The sequence below is a fragment of the Ranitomeya variabilis genome, chromosome 2 (genome assembly GCF_051348905.1).
Source record: "Ranitomeya variabilis isolate aRanVar5 chromosome 2, aRanVar5.hap1, whole genome shotgun sequence".
Classification (NCBI taxonomy): domain Eukaryota; kingdom Metazoa; phylum Chordata; class Amphibia; order Anura; family Dendrobatidae; genus Ranitomeya; species Ranitomeya variabilis.
Genome location: NC_135233.1, coordinates 1,089,753,114 through 1,089,774,162, shown reverse-complemented (window position 1 = coordinate 1,089,774,162; position 21,049 = coordinate 1,089,753,114). Strand labels below are relative to the sequence as shown.

Below are 21,049 nucleotides of genomic sequence, written 5' to 3'. Positions count from 1 at the left end.
GGGTAAAAGTAGTTATTAGTAATACAAGGTGGGCAATGAAAATGTCCAAACACCAATATGTCCAAGAGTTCTTCTAATTTACAAAAATGGAGTCTGGAAATAGAATTTTTTTTTTTTAGCTCTATAGGCTGAAAGAACCTTTCGAATAGGTTTCTTCTTCTTCAAAGTCCTGACAGAAAGGCAAGTGTGGTTTGTAATACATACTTGGCAAAGACGTAATATGAAAATACTATTCTAAAAACACAGCATGAAAGACGTATTTTCTGGGTGGGGTTCAGATTAGGTAGGAGTACAACATTAAGAAGACAGGTGATCGTTATTGGTCATGTCCTTCTGGAGAAGCTCGATAGTTGGAATGCTACAAGATGAAGAGGTAGGAGGCCCAAAGCAGCACCGACAGAAGTATGTCTCACCAAGGTAAGACTTATTTTTTTCCAAAACATGATTGTTACAATCTGTAGAAGTCTTCAAAAAAAAATCTCAATTAAAAATGTTGACAAACTTGAGAAGATCAATCAACAATTGATACCCAAAACCAACAATTGTCTACAGCTGCCTGTATTTTAGGAGGAATTGGTGTTGAAACTTTCTGTTGTTTGGGGACCAGGTGGACCATTGGTCTACACTTTAGCTTCTCTCGGGAAAGAGAATACTGTCCTGTTCATAAAGTTGTGTCCTACAGTTAACAGCCTACATGAGTTTCTCGAAAGAGTGGTGGTAAGCAAAGTTCTAGAGATTGATGGAAATCCAACACCAGTTTCTACGAAATCTCAAATTTTTTTTTTGAAGCGCCTATACTGTCTGAAGTGGATCACAGGTTAAGGCACAGTTATAAAAAAAAAAACATACTACAATGGACAGATGATTTTGTTTTTTAAATTTACCATTTCTGGCTCTTGGGATCAATCAGTTGAAAATTGTGAGCTTGTTCCCCCTATCCCCCACTTTCACATTTGGTCCTGATTTTTTCCGCATGTCTTTCATTCATTCCTAGATTCATGTGTATTAGTGCTCACACAAATATATAGAACAGAATCCACTTTACGTGCAGATACTGTATGCTGGGGAAAGTGCTATAACTGTGGTGGACTTGTGTTGTATGAAGCAGTGAGAAGATAATCTGGATTACACCATCAGTGGAGAAGATGCTGGTCTACGACAATGGTTTCTAAGCTCTCTCCCGGTGTCATAACTATAATGAAAAGTTGTGATTTCATAACACAGACTGTGATGTGAAGTGCAAAAGAAACATTAAAAGGAATGTATCATAAAGACATGTTGAAAGTGTGAGGATCTGAGGAAACAGAAGGTTTGTTCAAAATGGCCTCCAAAGTGGAGGAAGACAAGTACATCAAGGTCTACAGCAGATATGGGATGGAGGAGTACAGAGATGACTATGGAACACGCCTCTGTCCACCGATATTGGGACAGAGCAGTTTCTGACTTATCACATAGTTAAGAACCCGTGTACCCTTCATTGGAGATTCTAGCTCTTCTAGAACTATAATTTTAGGTCTTTGCATCCAACATAGTTCTGGCTCTGCCAACAGGATGACTGTCTGAAATGGGCATTGGTCACAGCACATCGTCCTCTTTCTCCAATCAACTGACTGTTGTAGTGGTCGTCACTAAGACAATGATTAGATTGTATTTCGCGCCCCCCTCCCCATCTTCATCCATACAATTCTATAACCCATCACCACATCCCATCACCCATAAATAACATAAATATAAGACCCTCCACCTTCCACAGAACAAACTTGTGCTTTTATAGGCATCGCGTAAAAATATGCTACGTGATTGCGTTGTGCTGAAGAGGTCCTCCACCCAAATATCTGATTACTATGGCAGTAAGAGAAAAAAATGGAATGAGCACCTCCAAGCTTCTCACGTCAAAGTGTCCATCTGGCCTTAAGCTTAAGACCTGATTTATCGAAGACAGACTAATTGACCGAAATAGGTCACCAGACTGTGGTTGTCAGGCCCTAAATCCACAGCAACCAGTCTATCTCCTTTCGGTAGGGTGGGGGAACATCATCATTTAAGCCACTTGAATTATTACTCAGATTTTCTAAAAATACACTTAGGTGCAAACACAAAACAAAGGCGAGAATGATTCTTAACATTGGTGGTAGCAGTGGGATCATGCAAAAAAAAAATCCCCAAAAATCACAAAATACAAGAAACGTGCACAAAAAAAAAGTGTACATGGGGTCTACAGGGAAGCAGTAGTGGACATTGACCAACATACATGACAGGACTGCCTTTGCTTCTCATTGCACATTATACTTTCCAAAAATTCATAACCCACTATATTCACAGACGCGTAGACTCAGATGTGACTGGTCCCAGCCTATTTTCCCTTTCGTCAGGTTTGCCAGATTGCAAATGCAACAAAACCAAGAAGTCGTCAAAATGTTGGTCTGATAGGTCGTGCAGGATCATGTAAGGGATGCCTGCCCTAAAATCATACAATATGGACATATTTACACATACACATATATACATGTAGAACTTAAGATGGTTGAAAGAAAAGATCGAGTAAGCATGGTGGAGAAAAGCATTCGGGAGGTCCTCCACACCTCACTGGCTCGGTCAGAAAAGAAATATGGATGGTTCTCAATTCTGCCTCATGAGATCCATCATTGAATCCGAGCCGAGCCTTGGTCACCAGTGTGGAGATCAAATACCGTACCAGTTCTGCCGTACCGTCACTTTCTATACAGCCGTACCGGCAAGAACAGCACGGAATGAGTAGTGAAGATGACTTAGTCAATGACAGTCATTAGAGATCATGTAGTGTGTTATACATTAATTCGCCCAGGATTTCCTGTTCTCCGTCTTTTTCCGGGCATCCGCCTTTATGTTTGCGGCTCTATCTGGTTTGGCCAAGGCAGTCAATGCTGCAAGGTTTCCAGCAGATCCAGACAAGCTCCCAGTTTTCCGGTCTTCTAAAGGAGTTCCTCCCTGCAAGCGCAACCCGGCACTTCTTCTCCGAGCCACACCGATGGCTTTCTTCACTCTGTTGGGTTTTACCAAGACACCATAACCTGGGTTGCATTTAAAGTAGTGCTTACCACCGACTGAGCCATCATTTTTGCCTGGGGCGGGGAAAAAAAAGAAGAAAATAATGACTTGAGGAACAGACCCTTTGCTTAAGTAAAATCAAAAATTGTTAGAGATTGTTGGTCTTCAGGGTGTGACATCAAGAGCTACTATACCGACACAGAAGGAAATATTTACAATATATTGTGTCAAGTTGAACTCTTTGCCAATTCGATTACGTTGCCATTCATCCAATGGGACACCCACCACATGCAATGAGGAGTTTGAAAAGAGTGGAGAATCCTGTGCTTCTGCCTGAATCTATGGTACTGTAAGATACAGCCAGCGCTACCCTCGACTGTCTACATTTGTGCTATACATCTTGAAAGTACAATTAGCGGGTAGACTCAACCAATGCTCCAGTCAAACAACCCCATGCCATGATCTTGCCGGCAACTGTGTCTACGGATCAGTGAGGGTCTCAGGGCTGGGACACCCACCTTATCAGCTATCCACTTGAGAAATGATTAAAGGGGGTATTCCAGACAAAAGGATTAATCAGATTATGGCACCCAGAGAGAGAATTGGCCAGATTAGGATTCTCGAGACGCCCAAAGAGGTAGATTAGAATTTGATTTATTGTACAAAAAAAATACTTTTTTAGTGTATGCGCACATCATGTACCTGCACCTCATTACTCATCGGTCTAAAGGCGGCAGTAGACGTTCTATAGAAATCCACCAAAAATCTAACTTCTACGGGACCTGGTAGGGAATGTTACCGGTTGGGGTGTCAAAGTAAGGTCCTTAGAATAAAGTTTCTTACCAGCAGGAACATCAAGCTCCACGCCAACCCATGTTCCTTCCTGAAAGTCTGCAGGCCCAACGTATCTCACAATACCATTCTTATTGGTCCCGACAGTCACATATTCACCCTCTTTCAACCACTCTGGAGCCTCCTGAGATTCCTCAGAGTCAGATGTTGCTTCCGATGGGTCTTCAGCACTTCCGACTTGGTTGTTTATCTTTTCCAGACTCTCCTTTAACTTGGTTCCTGTTCCCGCCACCTTCTCCAAGCTTGGTGGTTCTACCAGTTCTTCTCCGAGCATCTGTGTGAAGGACTTAAGCTCGGAAGTTTTCACCTTCCGGATTTTGAAAGGTGATGCTACAGCTTTACTTTGGACTGGATCAGTGATAAGAGGTGGAACAGAAGATTCCTTGGAGACTCCGTGGCTTGTTGCTGGAAGCTTGTCTTGGGAAAAAACATCTTTTGAGAGGTCTACAGTTGCATGTCCTCCAGAAAAAACCTTAACGACATCTACAGTTGATGTTTTTGGATGAGGCTTGTTACCGTTAGTGTTGCTAAAACCTAGGTCATGATATTCCTTATGATTCAAGTTTCTTGGTTTCTCCAGTTCCTTTTGAGCTTCAGGTTTGTTTGAGGAAAGATACTGATCAGACACCGTTTCTGATTTGCCCGTTTCGTTTTTCTCAGGCTCCTGGGAGGTAGTTAGCGTAGCCAAGCTAATATCGGTAGCCACAGGACTTGGTGTTTGTCCTGTAGGCACTTCAATCCCTGTACTTAAAGCCTCCGATAGTGTGGCTGTGGAGACACTATGAGAGAAGTATCCACTGGAAGCTTCGCTTAGTGGGCTTGGAGGTCCTTCCTGGGACTCTTGCACTGGAGAATCACAGATTTTTGGTTGGGAAGGCACTGCAGGCGACTTGTCACTTCTCTTATCTTGTATCGGGGAACGAGCAATCACTGGTTGCCTAATACCAGCCCATTCGTCATGGTTAACCTGAGAGGGGAGGAAGAAAAAATTGTCAAAAGATCGAATTTACAAGTAATAACATTGGTAGCATTTGGTTTCCAATAGACCAAAGAGTGCAAATCAGCGAGTCTACAAATTATTGAGCATTCCTACTATCTATTTAGCCATCAAATTTCTCTCTAATATCCAGCTAATTATTCATATACCCATCTCACATCACTATCTCTCTCAGAATCTCTTATATTTATCTGTCATATGAAATGCCAAGCTATCCAGGCAATATCTACCCATCATGCATCGATTCATCCTTCCCCAGTCGGTCCATCCTTCCCCAGTCGGTCCATCCTTCCCCAGTCGGTCCATCCTTCCCCAGTCGGTCCATCCTTCCCCAGTCGGTCCATCCTTCCCCAGTCGGTCCATCCTTCCCCAGTCAATCAATCCATCGATTCATCCTCCATCCAGCCCTTCATCCTCCATCCATTCCTTCATCCTCCATCCAGCCCTTCATCCTCCATCCAGCCCTTCAGCCTCCATCCAGCCCTTCAGCCTCCATCCAGCCCTTCAGCCTCCATCCAGCCCTTCAGCCTCCATCCAGCCCTTCAGCCTCCATCCAGCCCTTCAGCCTCCATCCAGCCCTTCAGCCTCCATCCATCTATCATGTACCTAATATCCACTCACCCATCGTCTATCCACCCAATATCTTCCATCCTCTATGTCTACACCTTATATCTAATAGATCTATCAGTCCAGCATTATCCATGTAGAAATATGGCACGGATGTTTGCACCTGGTCTTGTTGAGCGCTTATAGGTGTATGGTGTGGCCGGCCATTGTGTATGGTGTGGCCGGTCATTGTCAGGAGGGTTTGGTGGTAAACACCCATTATAGGTCACCTAGTGTGGTCCAGACTGTGAAGTGTTAATGGCGCACAGCAGAGGACACATGCCCATCACCTTTTGCAAAAGGACAAACTCTGCACAAGGAATATTTTTTGCTCCTAATATTTACTTGAAGTCTGATTTATGGGACAGGCCAGGTCCTCTCGCTGCTCAGACGGCAGGATTTATGGCAGCTGGAGGGCTGCAGTGATCTATTTGTCTCTAGCAGTTCTTTGGCTGCACTTAAGGCCGGGATAAATCATGGATTTTCAACCGGCTGCCAAAGATTTATTTTTCGCTTCCAAATTTCCTTCCCCACCGCCCTCCATTTTCCTGGGGCCTGTCAATTTACAGGTGAAGAATTTAGAGGCAGCTTCTGAGATTAAACAGACCATTTCTCAGATCTATTTCCCAGAGGCAACATGTACTAAACTTGGGTAATCAATACTGTCTGTCAGAGTGCAGAGTTATGGGGGACGCGCGCCAGGGAGGGGGCTTGACATGACCTGGAAATTCAACTGTTCGTAAAAGCCAAAACTTCAAAGAACAGGGGCGTCTTCATTCCGATATACAATTACTGCCAAAATGATGGACGAGGGGCCGCACGGGGGGGGTGTGTGTGTGTGTGTGTGTGTGTGTGTGTGTGTGTGTGTGTGTGTGTGTGTGTGTGTGTGTGTCTCTGTGTCCCCGGCCGCCCGCTACACTACACCCCCCATAAATTAGCCTAACTCGTCCCCCCCCAACGAATCTCTATATTAGTATGACTTTAGATGACCACGTTGAGTTGTCCACCAGTGATCACTTACCGGCTTAGGCTTGAATGCACCGTCATCAACACTGGCCGACTGGACTACAATCCGGGGGACGGCAGGCTAGAAGGAAAAACAAAAAAATATGGAAGAGTATCCAACATTCGTAGACTAGAATAAGGCAATGTGAGGATTTGGCGAATGTCACCAGTGAAAAAAAAACTACAACTCCCAGAATGCTCTATAAACCCTAAGGCTACGTGCACATGTTGCTTTTTTATTGTGCTTTTTTTTTCTCAGCATCGATGTGGTAAGGAAAATTTGCTGCACCCTTTTTCCTGCCAACACATCAGGATTTGCAACAGAATTTCCTCTAAAAACTTTCCCAATCTCAAGAAAGAAAGTACAAACTGGATTGAACTATTGCTCTACATTTCTCTGAGGTCCTTGGAACATATAATAAAAAAAGGAAAAAAAAAAAAGGGGTAGACGTATAATTAAATACGGTAAAAGTATAACCTTAAAGAAAGAGCTGCAAAAAATGATAAAAACAAAAATATTACAAATAAAATTAAAATAATGAGAAATGTATAACAAAAATATGAATTAAAGAGAACAAAGAAAGAATAAACAATAAAAATTTAAAAAAGATACAAATAAGAATGACAAGATTAAAAACAGAATAAAATAAAAGAAAAAAAGAATAAAAAAAATTAAGATAAACAAAAATAAAAATAGAGCAAAAGAATAAATAAGAACATAAAAAGAATACAAATAAAGAAAACAAGAATAAAGAGAAAGAATAAAAAGAAAAAAAACAGAATAAAAATAAACAGATGAATAAAAAAAAGAAAACAAACAGAAAAAGAATAAAAAGAATAAATAGAATAAAAATAAATAGAAAAAAAAATTAACAGAAAAAGAATACATTCTTAAATAAACAAATCAATCAATAACCCAGATAAAAAAAATGTTAGTCATTAAAATCACAACTTGACTTGGTTAAACGTTGGTCTAGGAGCCCATCATCTTTGGGTTCACCTTAATCATTTTTGCCGAATTTCTCCCTTGGACACAATCACAACACACACAAATGGAAAGGTAATAGGGCCGAGGTATTCGGAAATGCCGGGCTCTCCATCAGTTCCGAGCATCTGCCCATATATTACAGAAGCAGTGATGGCCACACTGTGGCGGAACAGGACATCACCGCTAGCTCAGCCCGAATCGCCACATATCTCATGTCTGTAGACATAATGCTCCGACAAGCGGCTCTTTACGGGTCCCTCCTGGATTGAAGCCATCAGAAAGCTGAGAAGAGCAAGGTCTATTTCCACCTGATCGCTCTATAAATAAGGTTAAGGACGTCTATTATAGGGGCTGTCAAAGGAAATGGAGGGAAAGATGAGACTGGTAACTCTTAAAGGGTTTAACCAGGTATTTGCTGGGAGACGCAGGCAAAAAGAATTAGCATGGGAATAAAAAAAAAAATCTATTTTTCGTCTTGGAATTTATTATCATATTTTAGTTTTTCCTATATATTTTTTTAATTTTTCTTAATTGGGTTGTCCAGATAAAATATGAGCATCTTACGGTCATTAGTGGAATAATGAGAGTCCTTCCTGTACTAGGACATCAATTATTGTATTGTGCAATTCATCTTTACATATTATATACAAATTATAGAACAAACACATAAACCACGAAAAGAAAGGAAACGTTGGGTAGAGTTGAGGAGTCAACACCTGGTCGAGGTGATTTAGGGGCAAAAAATGGACATTGGGTAGGTAAATTATGGAGGAAGGGGGCATTAAGGTGAGAGGATATAGGGCTAAACGAGGCTAGAAAAGGTTTCTGAGAAGAAGTGGAGACTTGGTAGAGGATATTTTTGGCAGAAGACGACATGTAGTTAGAAAGGTTTCAAGAAAAAAAAAAAAAAAAAAAAAGAGGCTACTAAAAGCGGAGGACCTTTTGGGGGAAAAAAAGGACACTGTTAGTGGGGTTTCATAAAATCAGAGGTTACTGGGCTGAGGAATCATTGGGAAGACGAGAATCATTGGTGGTAAAAGATTCCAAAAATCAGAGGGAACATTTGGTGTAATGGGGTTCCAAGAAAAAGAAGTTAAGAGGTTGACGGGGGGAACAAGGATGAGACTGGTGGCGGGGCGGGCAGAGAAGAGGTCGCGGGGAAGGCAGAGAAGAGGTCGCGGGGCGGGCAGAGAAGAGGTCGCGGGGCGGGCAGAGAAGAGGTCGCGGGGCGGGCAGAGAAGAGGTCGCGGGGCGGGCAGAGAAGAGGTCGCGGGGCGGGCAGAGAAGAGGTCGCGGGGCGGGCAGAGAAGAGGTCGCGGGGCGGGCAGAGAAGAGGTCGCGGGGCGGGCAGAGAAGAGGTCGCGGGGCGGGCAGAGAAGAGGTCGCGGGGCGGGCAGAGAAGAGGTCGCGGGGCGGGCAGAGAAGAGGTCGCGGGGCGGGCAGAGAAGAGGTCGCGGGGCGGGCAGAGAAGAGGTCGCGGGGTGGGCAGAGAAGAGGTCGCGGGGCGGGCACAGAAGAGGTCGCGGGGCGGGCACAGAAGAGGTCGCGGGGCTGAGGAACTAAGATTGGAAAATTTTGTTTATAGGGGTCCCAAGAAGAAACCATTACACTCAGGATCGTTTGGGAAGAAGAGGACACTTTTTTGAAAAGGGTTTAGAAAAAGAAGGGGGTACCAGGGCAATGACCTAGTTATTTAGGAAGTTTATGTGGAACAACAAAAAATTAAAAGCCCTGGTTTATGATTATTTTGAAACAGAGGATGAAACATGGAAATGTTTCCAAAAAAAAGAAGAAGAAGGATGCTGGGTTGAAAAGGTTTTACAGGAGAAGTCACTGGGTTGACAAGGTTTCCAAGATAAAGATATTAGGCTGAAGAACTTTTGGGCAAAAGATTTAACGGGAATGCGGTCACAAAATGAATTACTGTTAAAAGAAGTATTTTATGTTAAATGCATATTTTTTATATTTCTATATCACGATCCAAATAAATAAACATCTTTCAATTTTCACACCGGCCATTGGGGCTATTCTAGACCTATATTATCTGCTCCTTCAGGAAAACCACATGTACATCAATTAGCAGCAACAGACTGACTTTTGTATTGAGGCATATAATGAACATGTGCAAGTGTATTGTGAATGGAGGGGGAGGAAGTGAGCTGTGACATCTATTGTGAATGGTGAATCCTGTGTTATCAGTCATTGCACAGGAGGAGGTGAGCTGTGACATCACTTAGGCTAGGTTCACATTGCGTTAGTGGGTGATCGCTAACGGACAGCGTTGCACGGCGAAAATGTCGCAATTAACGCCGTGCAACGGGTCCGTTAGCGCACCCATTGACAGCAATGTAAATTTTGCCTGTAGCGCATCACTAGCGCGTGCCTTTTTCGGCTCGCGCTAGCGATGTGCCGTTCTTTTGCAGCGCGCCTCGGACGCTGCTTGCAGCGTCCGCGGCGCGCCCGAGGTCCGTTCCCCGCTCTCGCAGATCGGGGATCTGCGAGAGCGGGGACGTTAGCGCGACCCCTGAACGCGGCCCCTACAAAAACATTGCGTTAGCGCAATCCGCAAGCGCTAAACGGATTGCCCTAACGCAATGTGAACCTAGCCTTATTGTGAATGGCGGATTCTGTATTATCAGTTGTGTAAAGAGGTGTTATCAATCACTGTACAGGAGGAGGAGGCGAGCTGTGATATCTACAGTGGTGTGTAAAAGTTTTTTAACAGGAAAAAAAGATTGATCCACCCCCTATGCTTAATGGTATGTGAGATGTTATTTTTAACCTCATCAGTCCACAGGACTTGTTTCCAAAATGCATCAGGCTTGTTTAGATGTTCTTTTGCATACTTCTGAAGCTGAATTTTATGGTGAGGACGCAGGAGAGGTTTTCTTCTGATGACTCTCCATGAAGGCCATATGTGTGCCAGAGTCTTTGAACAGTAGCACAATGTATCACAACTCCAGAGGTCTTTTGTAGTCAAGCGGGGGTTCCGATTTGCCTCTCCAGCAATCCTACCAGCAGCTCTCACTGAAATTTTGCTTGATCTTCTAGACCTTATCTCGACCTCCACTGTTCCTGGTAACAACCATTTCTTAATGACATTTCAAACTGAGGAAAGGGCAACTTGATAAATGTTTTGCTATCTTCTTATAGCCTTCTCCTGCTTTGTGGGCCACCACCATTTTCATTTTCAGATTGCTAGGCAGCTCCTTAGAAGAACCCATGGCTGCTGTTTTTTGGCACAAAGTTAGAGGAGGCTGGGTTTTTACAAAGCTGGGAAATCTGCATCACCTGGCCTTTCCTAACGATGATAGTGAACAAGTCATAACCCTAACATGCTAATTAAGGTCTGAAACCTTGGTCAAAGTTATCTGAGAACACAAATTTTTAAGTGTGTCTGAATTTTTTTCATTAGCCCATTTTCCTTTATTGCAATTTTAAAAACAATAGATATTTTTGCCTAAAATACAAAGGAAATGTCATATGTCACTTTAGCCCTTTTGAGATAATTTGATCTTCAACTTGCTTAACTGTTCACAAGAACAGTCATTTTGACCAGGGGCGCCCAAACTTTTACATGCCACTGTAGTGAATGGTGGATCCTGTGTTATTGGTTGTGTATAGAGATGTTATCGGCCATTGTAATCCTGTCTGTAGTGCAAAGTCAGAAAAGTCTTCTATATAGAAAAGGAAATCGGTGTTTTGAAAAGCCACAGTGTCCAGAGTGAGAACTGCAATATTTCTGTTTAGAAAAAAATACAGATTAGGATATGAAAAGAGAAAATAAAATACACAAAAATGTAGAGGATGCTAGGCTGAAAATCTATTGAGAAGACATTTGGTTGAAAGTAGATGGAAGAACTAGGAAGTTGAGGAACCTTTGGGAAGAAGGAAATGTGGCACTAAGTAGGGTACTAGGTAGATATGGGAGGATCGATTCACGGGGCCCTGGTCCAGGTCAGTGGTACCCAGCAGCTAGTCCTGGTGTGGCATTCATCAGGGCTGGGGCAATGTCATCAAGGCAGCAGATTTGAGGGCCACCCATTTAGCCAGGTACCACTAACCTGGTTGCCGGACTGGATTCCCATGAATTGATCTGCTCAACCCTAGACTGAGGACTAATTAATAAGAAAACAAAACCTGGTAAAAAAAATTATTTAAAAAAAAAACAAAAAAACAGAAAACTAGGGTAACCAACCCAAAAGAGGAGAATAACTGGATAACAGGATTTAAAAAAAACAAGAGGGCAATTGCTAGAGGAACCATTGGGTAGAAAATAAAAGTTACTTGGGCAAGGACCTAAACTAAAAGAAGAAAAAACTTGAAAGGCTGAGGACAAAGAGGACACTTGGTTGGCAGGGTTTCACTAGGCTGAGGACCCTTTAGGAAAAGCAGGACACTTTGGTGAGATGTTTTAGGTTAGGAACTTTTTTGGGAAGGACACCGGTGACAAGGTTGCCAAAGAAAGTGCACTAGGTAGGGGATCTTATTGGGAAGAAGAGGAAACTTGGTTTGAAAAGTTTTGTAGATGAAAAGGACACGGAGTTAGAAATGTTTAAGATGAGGAGGATACTAGCGAGGACACTTAGGGAAGAAAAAAATAGGTTTAGCACCTTCTGGGAGGGACCCTTGGTTGGATAGTTTTCTTGAAGAAGAGGATGCCGAGCTGAGGACCTTTTGGGAAGAAGAAGACATTTAATTGAAATAAGGAAAGACTGATTTTGGATAAAGGAAAATGCATTGTAAGAGAACTTTTGATGTTTCTAGGATAAAAATTAAAACAAACATCAAGAAATTTTTGTAAGGCCCCAAAACTTCAAGACTTCCGATGGTCGACTGAAGCTGGGTCAAGGTGGCTCGCCTTAGGAATAAGTGACCCACAGTGATCTGCTCTCGACCTTTCCTTCCTTTTGCAGATAGGCCAAGGATTTTCAAAGTTTCAATGGTCATTTTTAATGGGTACTGAGCTATATGGTCAGAGTCACCCAGGCTTCTTGCACATACACAAGTCTCTAGTTTTTTGCCTCTTTGGCTTCCCGTTAACTTTTCACATGCAATTAAAATAGCAACTTTGAAAATTAGGTAAGATATACATTTTTGTACTATTACAAGAAAACATTAAAGGAAACGTCTACACTTCCAGCCACACGTATACAGAACTAAGCTTGTCCTGTCCAGATCCCCCATAAACGCATATGGATGCTGTGAAGAAGGCGAGATCCCGACTTGGACCCCACCTTTAGTAAGAATAAGGACTTGTATGCCCGGCTTTCCATTGGCTGCAAGATCGCGGTAGCGGAGTAAGTCTATGGCACAGAGGACCATTTATCTTCCCCTGGCCGGGGTCTTGCAGTTCAGTGGAGAATGGGGGACACAACTGCCTAGTTCTGGGGTCAATCGGTGAAAGTTTACAGTTCATGTAGACTGATACATCCCTTCCAGTCTCTCTGAAGCTTCAGTGGAGGCAAAATACCCAACAGGCAATGATCCCTGGGGAAAAGTATGCAAACTGGCTCTCCTCCAGAAGGCAGAAGAATACTTCCATAGTGAGATAATCATAATAATTTTTATTTATATAGCGCTAACATATTCCGCAGCGCTTTACAACTTATAGAGGGGACTTGTACAGACAATAGACATTACAGCATAACAGAAATCACAGTTCAAAACAGATACCAGGAGGAATGAGGGCCCTGCTCACAAGCTTACAAACTATGAGGAAAAGGGGAGACACGAGAGGTGGATGGTAACAATTGCTTTAGTTATTCGGACCAGCCATAGTGTAAGGCTCGGGTGTTCATGTAAAGCTGCATGAACCAGTTAACTGCCTAAGTATGTAGCAGTACAGACACAGAGGCTATTAACTGCATAAAGTGTATGAGAACATGATGGAGGAACGTGATTATGTTGTTGTTTTTTATTAATAGGCCACACAGGGATAGTTAGGTTAATGCGTTGAGGCGGTAGGCCAGTCTGAACAAATGCGTTTTTAGGGCACGCTTAAAACTGTGGGGATTGGGGATTAATCGTATTAACCTAGGTAGTGCATTCCAAAGAATCGGCTCAGCACGTGTAAAGTCTTGGAGACGGGAATGGGAGGTTCTGATTATTGAGGATGCTAACCTGAGGTCATTAGAGGAGCGGAGGGCACGGGTAGGGTGGTAGACTGAGACCAGAGAGGAGATGTAGGGTGGTGCTGAGCCATGGAGAGCTTTGTGGATGAGGGTAGTAGTTTGGTACTGGATTCTGGAGTGGATGGGTAGCCAGTGTAATGACTGGCACAAGGTAGAGGCATCGGTGTAACGGTTGCTGAGGAATATGATCCTGGCAGCAGCATTCAGGACAGATTGGAGCGGGGAGAGTTTGGTAAGAGGGAGGCCGATTAGTAGAGAGTTACAATAGTCCAGACGAGAATGAATAAGTGAGACAGTAAGAGTTTTTGCAGAGTCGAAAGTAAGAAAAGGGCGAATTCTAGAAATGTTTTTGAGATGCAGATAAGAAGAGCGAGTCAGTGATCAGATGTGGGGGGTGAATGAAAGCTCGGAATCAAGGATGACCCCAAGGCAGCGGGCATGCTGCTTTGGAGTTATGGAGGAACCGCACACGGAGATGGCAATGTCAGGCAAAGGTAGGTTAGTAGAGGGAGAGAACACGAGGAGTTCAGTTTTTGTCAGGTTCAGTCTCAGATAGAGGGAGGACATGATGTTAGAGACAGCGGTAGACAATCACTGGTGTTTTCTAAGAAGGTCGGAGTGATATCAGGAGAAGAGGTGTATAATTGGGTGTTGTCAGCATAGAGATGGTACTGGAAACCAAATCTACTGATTGTTTGTCCAATAGGGGCAGTATACAAAGAGAAGAGGAGGGGGCCTAGGACAGATCCTTGAGGAACCCCAACAGTAAGGGGAAGGTGAGAGGAGGAGGAACCAGCAAAACATACAGTGAAGGATCGGTCAGAGAGATAGGAGGAGAACCAGGAGAGAACGGTGTCCTTGAGGCCGATGGAGCGGAGCATAGTGAGGAGGAGCTGATGATCCACAGTGTCGAATGCTGCAGAGAGATCCAAGAGAATTAGCATGGAGTAGTGACCATTAGATTTAGCTGTTAGTAGGTCATTAGAGACTTTAGTGAGGGCAGTTTCAGTAGAGTGTAAAGAGCGGAAGCCAGATTGAAGAGGGTCGAGAAGAGAATTATCTGAGAGATAGCGGGTAAGACGGGAGTGGACCAGGCGTTCCAGGAGTTTAGAGATGAAGGGAAGATTAGACAGGTCTATAATTAGCGGCACAATTTTGGTCGAGGGATGGTTTTTTAAGTAATGGATGTATGATGGCATGCTTAAATGAGGAGGGAAAAATACCGGAAGTGAGGGAAAGGTTGAATATTTTTGTTAGGTGAGACGTGACAGCCGGGGAAAGGGACTGGAGGAGATGTGACGGAATGGGGTCACTGGTGCAAGTGGTCGGGCGAGAAGATGCAAGGAGCCTGCTTACTTCTTCTTCTGTAACTGGTTCAAAGTCAGAGAGTGAACTAGATGCAGTGGGGGAGGGAGGACAGTGCATGGTATGAAGAGATTGGGAGATGATTTCCTGTCGAATGTGGTCAATTTTTTCTTTGAAGTAATTGGCCAGATCGTCAGAGCGGAGATCTGTGGTTGGGGCCTGCTCTCTTGGGTTGAGTAGGGACTGGAAAGTGTCGAAGAGACGTTTAGGGTTATTGGACAGCGAGGTGATGAGGGTGTTGAAATAGGTTTGTTTGGAGAGGTGAAGGGCAGAGTTGTATGTTTTTAGCATGAACTTATAATGGATGAAATCTTCGGGTAGATTAGATTTTTTCCACAGACATTCGGCGCACCTGGAGCACCGCTGCAGGAAACGTGTTTGCAGCGTGTGCCACGGTTGTCGCCGTCTGTGTCGAGTTGTTCTATGTATAGGAGGTGCAGCTTCATCCAGGGCACTTTGCAGGGTTTCACTGTAATGCTTCAGAGCAGAATCAGGACATGAGATGGAGGAGATTGGGGTCAATGAGGACTGCAAGTTCTTCATAAGTTTCTGGGTGTTAATTGCCTGTATGTTTCTATAAGTGTGGAAAGTGGGGGTGACCTGAGCGGGATGGCAGTTCTTGATAGAGAATGAAAGAAGGTTGTGGTCAGAGAGCGGGAGAGGGGAGTTTGTGAAATCATCCAGTGAGCAAATAATATCTACCTCCCGATTGCTTGACTTATTTTTTTTTTAAGGAAAGTTTCGTACTGTTGCTTGCAAATCGTTGCACGTAATTGAGTATGAGAGTGAGGATCCAGAAGATCCACGCAGAAGAGAACCGGCAATTCTGCACGGATTAAAACCCAAAGTCTCCAGCCGCTACTCAACCTGGATGTCGGGAAGAATTGATAAGATCCACCTGACGTTGCAAGTATCACTAATGTGGGGTTAATCCTTCACCTCGCGGAAGCGCCTGTCACTGTAATAGATGTGAGTGAGGTAGGGCCCGGCGGCTGGAGATGGATGACATTAGTGTCATTTACTTTCACCCGTCATTAATTCCTTACTGCACAAATCACGTCATTGTCAAAACACAGAAATAACCTTAATATAAAAGAAAAGTGCAAGACAGCAATCTGTCTGCGCTCAGAGCCCTAAATCACTGGTTGGGCTGAACCAGGAGCCTGCAAAAGTGTTGGCACCTCCCTATTAACCTGATTATTGCGATGCCGCGAAAACAAAGGAGGCAAAGAAGGTGGTTGTAGTCCTGCAGAGAATGACCACACCAGAACCGGTGGTTCCATCTTCTCGGCCCGACGTGACCCGGCTAATGGAGAATCGCAGGCTAGCAGTTTATTAGATAAGCAATGACTTTGGCAGCGCCGTCCTCGGAGATCTGCAGCAGACAGCGGGCTTCAGACAGGAGCAAGACGCGGAGAGAGGAAGCAGAGCTTAAAGGCCTAGAAACGACTCATCGGCAGATGTGGCCGCGCTCAGTGCCTCACTTAAAGGGGTTTTGTACAACAAGAGTTCTTTTAATGGCACTTGCAAGTCTGTGTGTTGTGAATGTACAAACATGATCGTACGTCACCACTGACGGGGAGTGAAGGCAAAATCACTACGGAAGTATTTGGGCAAAAATTACATTTTTATTTATTTTTTTTTTTTTAATGGCTCTATCCCGGAAAAACTCATCATTTGGGTATTCCAAGGACTCTTGGGTCAACAAAATTCATTGTAAAACCAAATGCTAAAAAGCTTTCCTTCTCAAATCTTTTTATTTTTTTGCAGGACATTAACAAACATAAAAAAAAGTAAATAAATATTTTAGTATTTATTATTTTACTATTTGTTTACATTGCCATTTGTTTACTTTACCATTTTTATTACCATTTATTTATTTTACCATTTATTTTATTTGTTTTACCATTTATTAATTTTACTGTTTGCTTTACTATTTATTTTATTATTTATTTTACCACTTAGTTATTTTACTATTTGTTTTACCATTTTTTTATCATTTTACCATTTGCTTTACTATTTATTTATTGTACTATTTATTTTAGTTTTATTTTTTATTTTACTATTTTATTATTTATTTTACCATTTAGTTATTTTTATATTTGTTTTACCATTTATATTCATTTTACCATTTTACTATTTACTTATTGTAGTTTTTTTTATTTATTATTTACTATTTGGTTTACCATTTATTCATTTTACTGTTTGCTTTACTATTTATTTATTTTACTATTTTAATGTTATTACTTATTTTACTATTTGTTTTACCATTTATTCATTTTACCACTTTACTATTTGCTTTACTACTTATTTATTTTATTATTTATTTTACTATTTATTTTACCATTTATCTGAGCTCCGGTTGGGAGATCCACCGGCCAGACCGACCTCAGTCTGATTTATATAGCCGCCTGACTGCGCCGTTAAGTCAAGAAGTCGGCAGCGGCAACACATGCAAGGATTGGCTAACGAACAGGTCCCCTGCATGTGTTGTGGCTGTCGAAGAACCGCGAAACATGCAGCCGCGGGCATTCAAACATGTTATTCGAGAACGCCAAAGACACACTTAGCACCCGAGCATGCTCAGATAACACCTTATCCGACCACTTTTTAAACTCAAAAAGTGAGAAACGAAAAAAAAAACCAAAAGTCAAAACTAAGTAGTAGAAGCCTTGCGTTGCCAATGACAAAACTTCCCAGTTCTAAATAATCGTTACCTCTAATTAAGACTCTTTTCTTCCAGGAACAAAAAAAAAAAGAAGAAAATTTAAAGGAACGTTGTCATTGCCGATTCCGGAACGAGCCTCCACCCCGGCCCAGAGCCCATCAGTCATTTGTACGGCTCATCCGTCAGCGGACAATTAAGCACATATATATATGTAGACATGACCGGCACAGGAGTCCGGAGCTGCGGCTCCGACGTCTCCGAGATTTACCGTCTCACCTTGTAAAGCAATCATCTCTAATTAGGGGCCCGCTCTTATTAAAAGTGAACACTCCGGAGCCGGTGACCCCGCGCAGACCGCACATTATACTTTAAGTAGACACAAGGCCAACATTATGGAAATGTTATAATTACCAAATGTGCTTACACCGCAGCGCGAGCTACATCGCCCCCGGGGCCAACGACATTAACGACGCCAGTAATAAAGTGACGAGAGCTTTCTTAAGGGCTCCCGCTGCCCTGATCTTTAACTTCACATTATTTATTTTATTTTTATTTTATTTTTTTTAACGAGAAGTAAGAAATATTTAACAGGTTTCAGAAAAGTAACGCTCTAAAAAAAAAAAAAAAAAGGTTCTGGGATCTCTGATCCCGCGGCGATGTGGATACAGGTCACATCCCCTCCTCCCGCCCCTTGGGTCCATCCAAAAATTGGTCCCAAATCGCTAAGACAACCTAGATTTCTGATAGATGCTATGTGGGGCAGACTATTTTGGGATTTAACACTAAAATGCCTGCTTCCCTCTGTTTTAGCTCAAAGCCCCCATCCCAAAAATAGAGAGAAAAAAAAAAAAGGACTAAAAGTTAAAAAGAAAAAAAAAAGTAAAAGTTAAGTTGGTCCCTGTTTTAGAACTGCTCCGCGGGAAGTATTTGATCTCGTTTGCTCTGCTATTGTCCCTTTTTCTGCTCAAAAGCTCTAGCGAGAAGCGAGATAATTAAAAATCATCTAATTAGTCACATAGAAGAAAACGGCAAAGACAAGTAATAACGTGGGGCATTTGTCATTGTAAATACTGTACAGTAGACTGCCTCTGTATACTACAGACTTGTTTCATCACTCTCCTCCAAGAAAAAAAAGAAACCTCTTATTCTGTCTTCTACAGATTATTATACTTCAGGTAATCTTATAATCACTTGGCTACATACTCGGGGTAACCGTACAAGTACATTGTAGATGCAATGCAAGCTCTCTTTGCTGTACAGTAAACTGCATCTCTATACTGCACAGACTTGTTTCACCACAAGAAAAGAGAAATCTTTCCAATTCTTAATGCCTTCCACAGGGTAAACTTGCATTCGTATGGCTACTTATTGAGAGTAATCAGTCAAATGCATTGTAGAAACACAAAAAGTTCTCCGTGCTGTACAGTAGGCTGCCTCTCTATTCTATACACACTTGTTTCACTACTTCCTGAAGAACAGAGAAATCTTTCTTATCCTTCTGTTCTTCTACAAGGTGTTGTACTTCAGGAAACCTTGTAATCACTTGGTTACAGATTCATGGTAACCTTCAAAGTACATTGTAGACACAATGGAATTCATCTCTGCTGTAGAGTTGGCTACCTCTCTATACTATTCAGACTTGTTTCAGCACTCCCCTCAAGAAAAGATAAATCTTTCCTATCATTCTGGTCTTCTACAGTGTGTTGTACTTCGGGGATCCTTGTAATCACTTCGTTATTCATTTGGGGAAACCATTCAAGTCCATTGTAAATACATAGGAAGTTCTCTCTGCTGTAGAGTAGACTGCCTTTATATGAAACAGACTTGCAACCAGTAAGGAAACCAGGTAGTATGTGTTCAATCTGCCTATAGCGCCACCATAGGGGAAATTTACTAGGCATTTCCTAGGCCCAACATGGTTGTCTGTATAATGAGGATAAGACAGGTCCCTCCAGAGCGAGAGACGCTCTATACAACTGGTCGTCTTTCTAGGCCGGGGGTGGGGAATCTTTTTTCTGCCAAGAGCCATTTACAATGGCGGAAATAAGTATTTGATCCCTTGCTGATTTTGTAAGTTACCTGCATTACAGACAGCTGTCTTACATAGTCACCTTTATAAAAGACTCCTGTCCACAGACTCAATTAGTCAGACTCTGACCTCTACAACATGGGCAAGACCAAAGAGCTTTCTAAGGATGTCAGGGACAAGATTATAGACCTGCACAAAGCTGGAATGGGCTACAAAACCATAGAAAATGGAAGAAATTCAAAATGACTGTCAATCGACATCAATCTGGTACACCAAGCAAAATCTCACCTCGTAGGGTCTCCTTGATCATGAGGAAGGTGAGAGGTCAGCCTAAAACTACACGGGGGAACTTGTTAATAATCTCAAGGCAGCTGGGACCACAGTCACCAAGAAAACCATTGGTAACACATTACGCCTTAAAGGTTTAAAATCCTGCAGTGCCCACAAGGTCCCCCTGCTCAAGAAGGCACATGTGCAGGCCTGTCTGAAGTTTGCCAATAAACACCTGGAGGATTCTGTGAGTGATTGGGAGAAGGTGCTGTGCTCAGATGAGACAAAAATTGATCTCTTTGGCATTAATTCAACTCACAGTGTTTGGAGGAAGAGAAATGCTGCCTATGACCCAACAACACCATCCCCACTGTCAAGCATGGAGGTGGAAACATCATATTTTGGGGGCGTTTCTCTGCTAAGGGCACAGGACTACTTCACCGCATCAATGGGAGAATGGATGGAGACATGTACCATAAAATCCTGAGTGACAACCTCCTTCCCTCTGCCAGGACATTAAAAATGGGTCGTGGCTGATTCTTCCAGCAAGACAATGACCCAAAACATACAGCCAAGGCAACAAAGGAAAGGCTCAAAAAGAAGCACATTAAGGTCATGGAGTGGCCTAGCCAGTCTCCAGACCTCAATCCCATAGAAAACTTGGAGGGAGTTGAAGCTCTGAGTTGCCAAGCGACAGCCTCAAAATCTTCATGATTTGGAGATGATCTGCAAAGAGGAGTGGAGCAAAATTCCTCGTGACGTGTGCGCAAAGCTCATCATCAACTACAAAAAACATCTGACTGCTGCGCTTGCCAACAGGGGTTTTACCACCAAGTATTAAGTCTGGTTTGCCAGAGGGATCAAATACTTATTTCTCACTGCAAAATGCAAATAAATTTATATAATTTATAGAATGTGATTTTCTGGATTTTATTTTTGATATTCTATCAATGTTAAAATTAACCCTCCATTAAAGTTATAGTCTGTTCATGTCTGTCAGTGGGCAAACTTACAAAATCAACAAGGGATCAAATACTTATTTCACCCACTGTAGCTATTTAGACAATCCCTCGGGGCAGTACAAACTGTGCACTAACTCCGCCCACAA

The 21,049-nt window shown here is 42.7% G+C and overlaps 1 protein-coding gene across 1 annotated transcript in view; it reads right to left on the bottom strand.

The window, feature by feature from the left end:
* Window positions 1-2,669: 2,669 nt before the first annotated feature.
* The window catches only part of KIF13B (kinesin family member 13B), a 158,273-nt gene continuing 139,893 nt past the window's right edge, over window positions 2,670-21,049 (bottom strand). The window contains exons 38-40 of the mRNA XM_077291729.1: window positions 6,504-6,569; window positions 3,871-4,846; window positions 2,670-3,101 (exon numbers count right to left, since the gene is read on the bottom strand). Of these exons, the coding sequence (XP_077147844.1) occupies window positions 2,812-3,101; window positions 3,871-4,846; window positions 6,504-6,569 (1,332 nt within the window). The 3' untranslated portion in view covers window positions 2,670-2,811. The remainder of the gene's footprint in view (window positions 3,102-3,870; window positions 4,847-6,503; window positions 6,570-21,049) is intronic.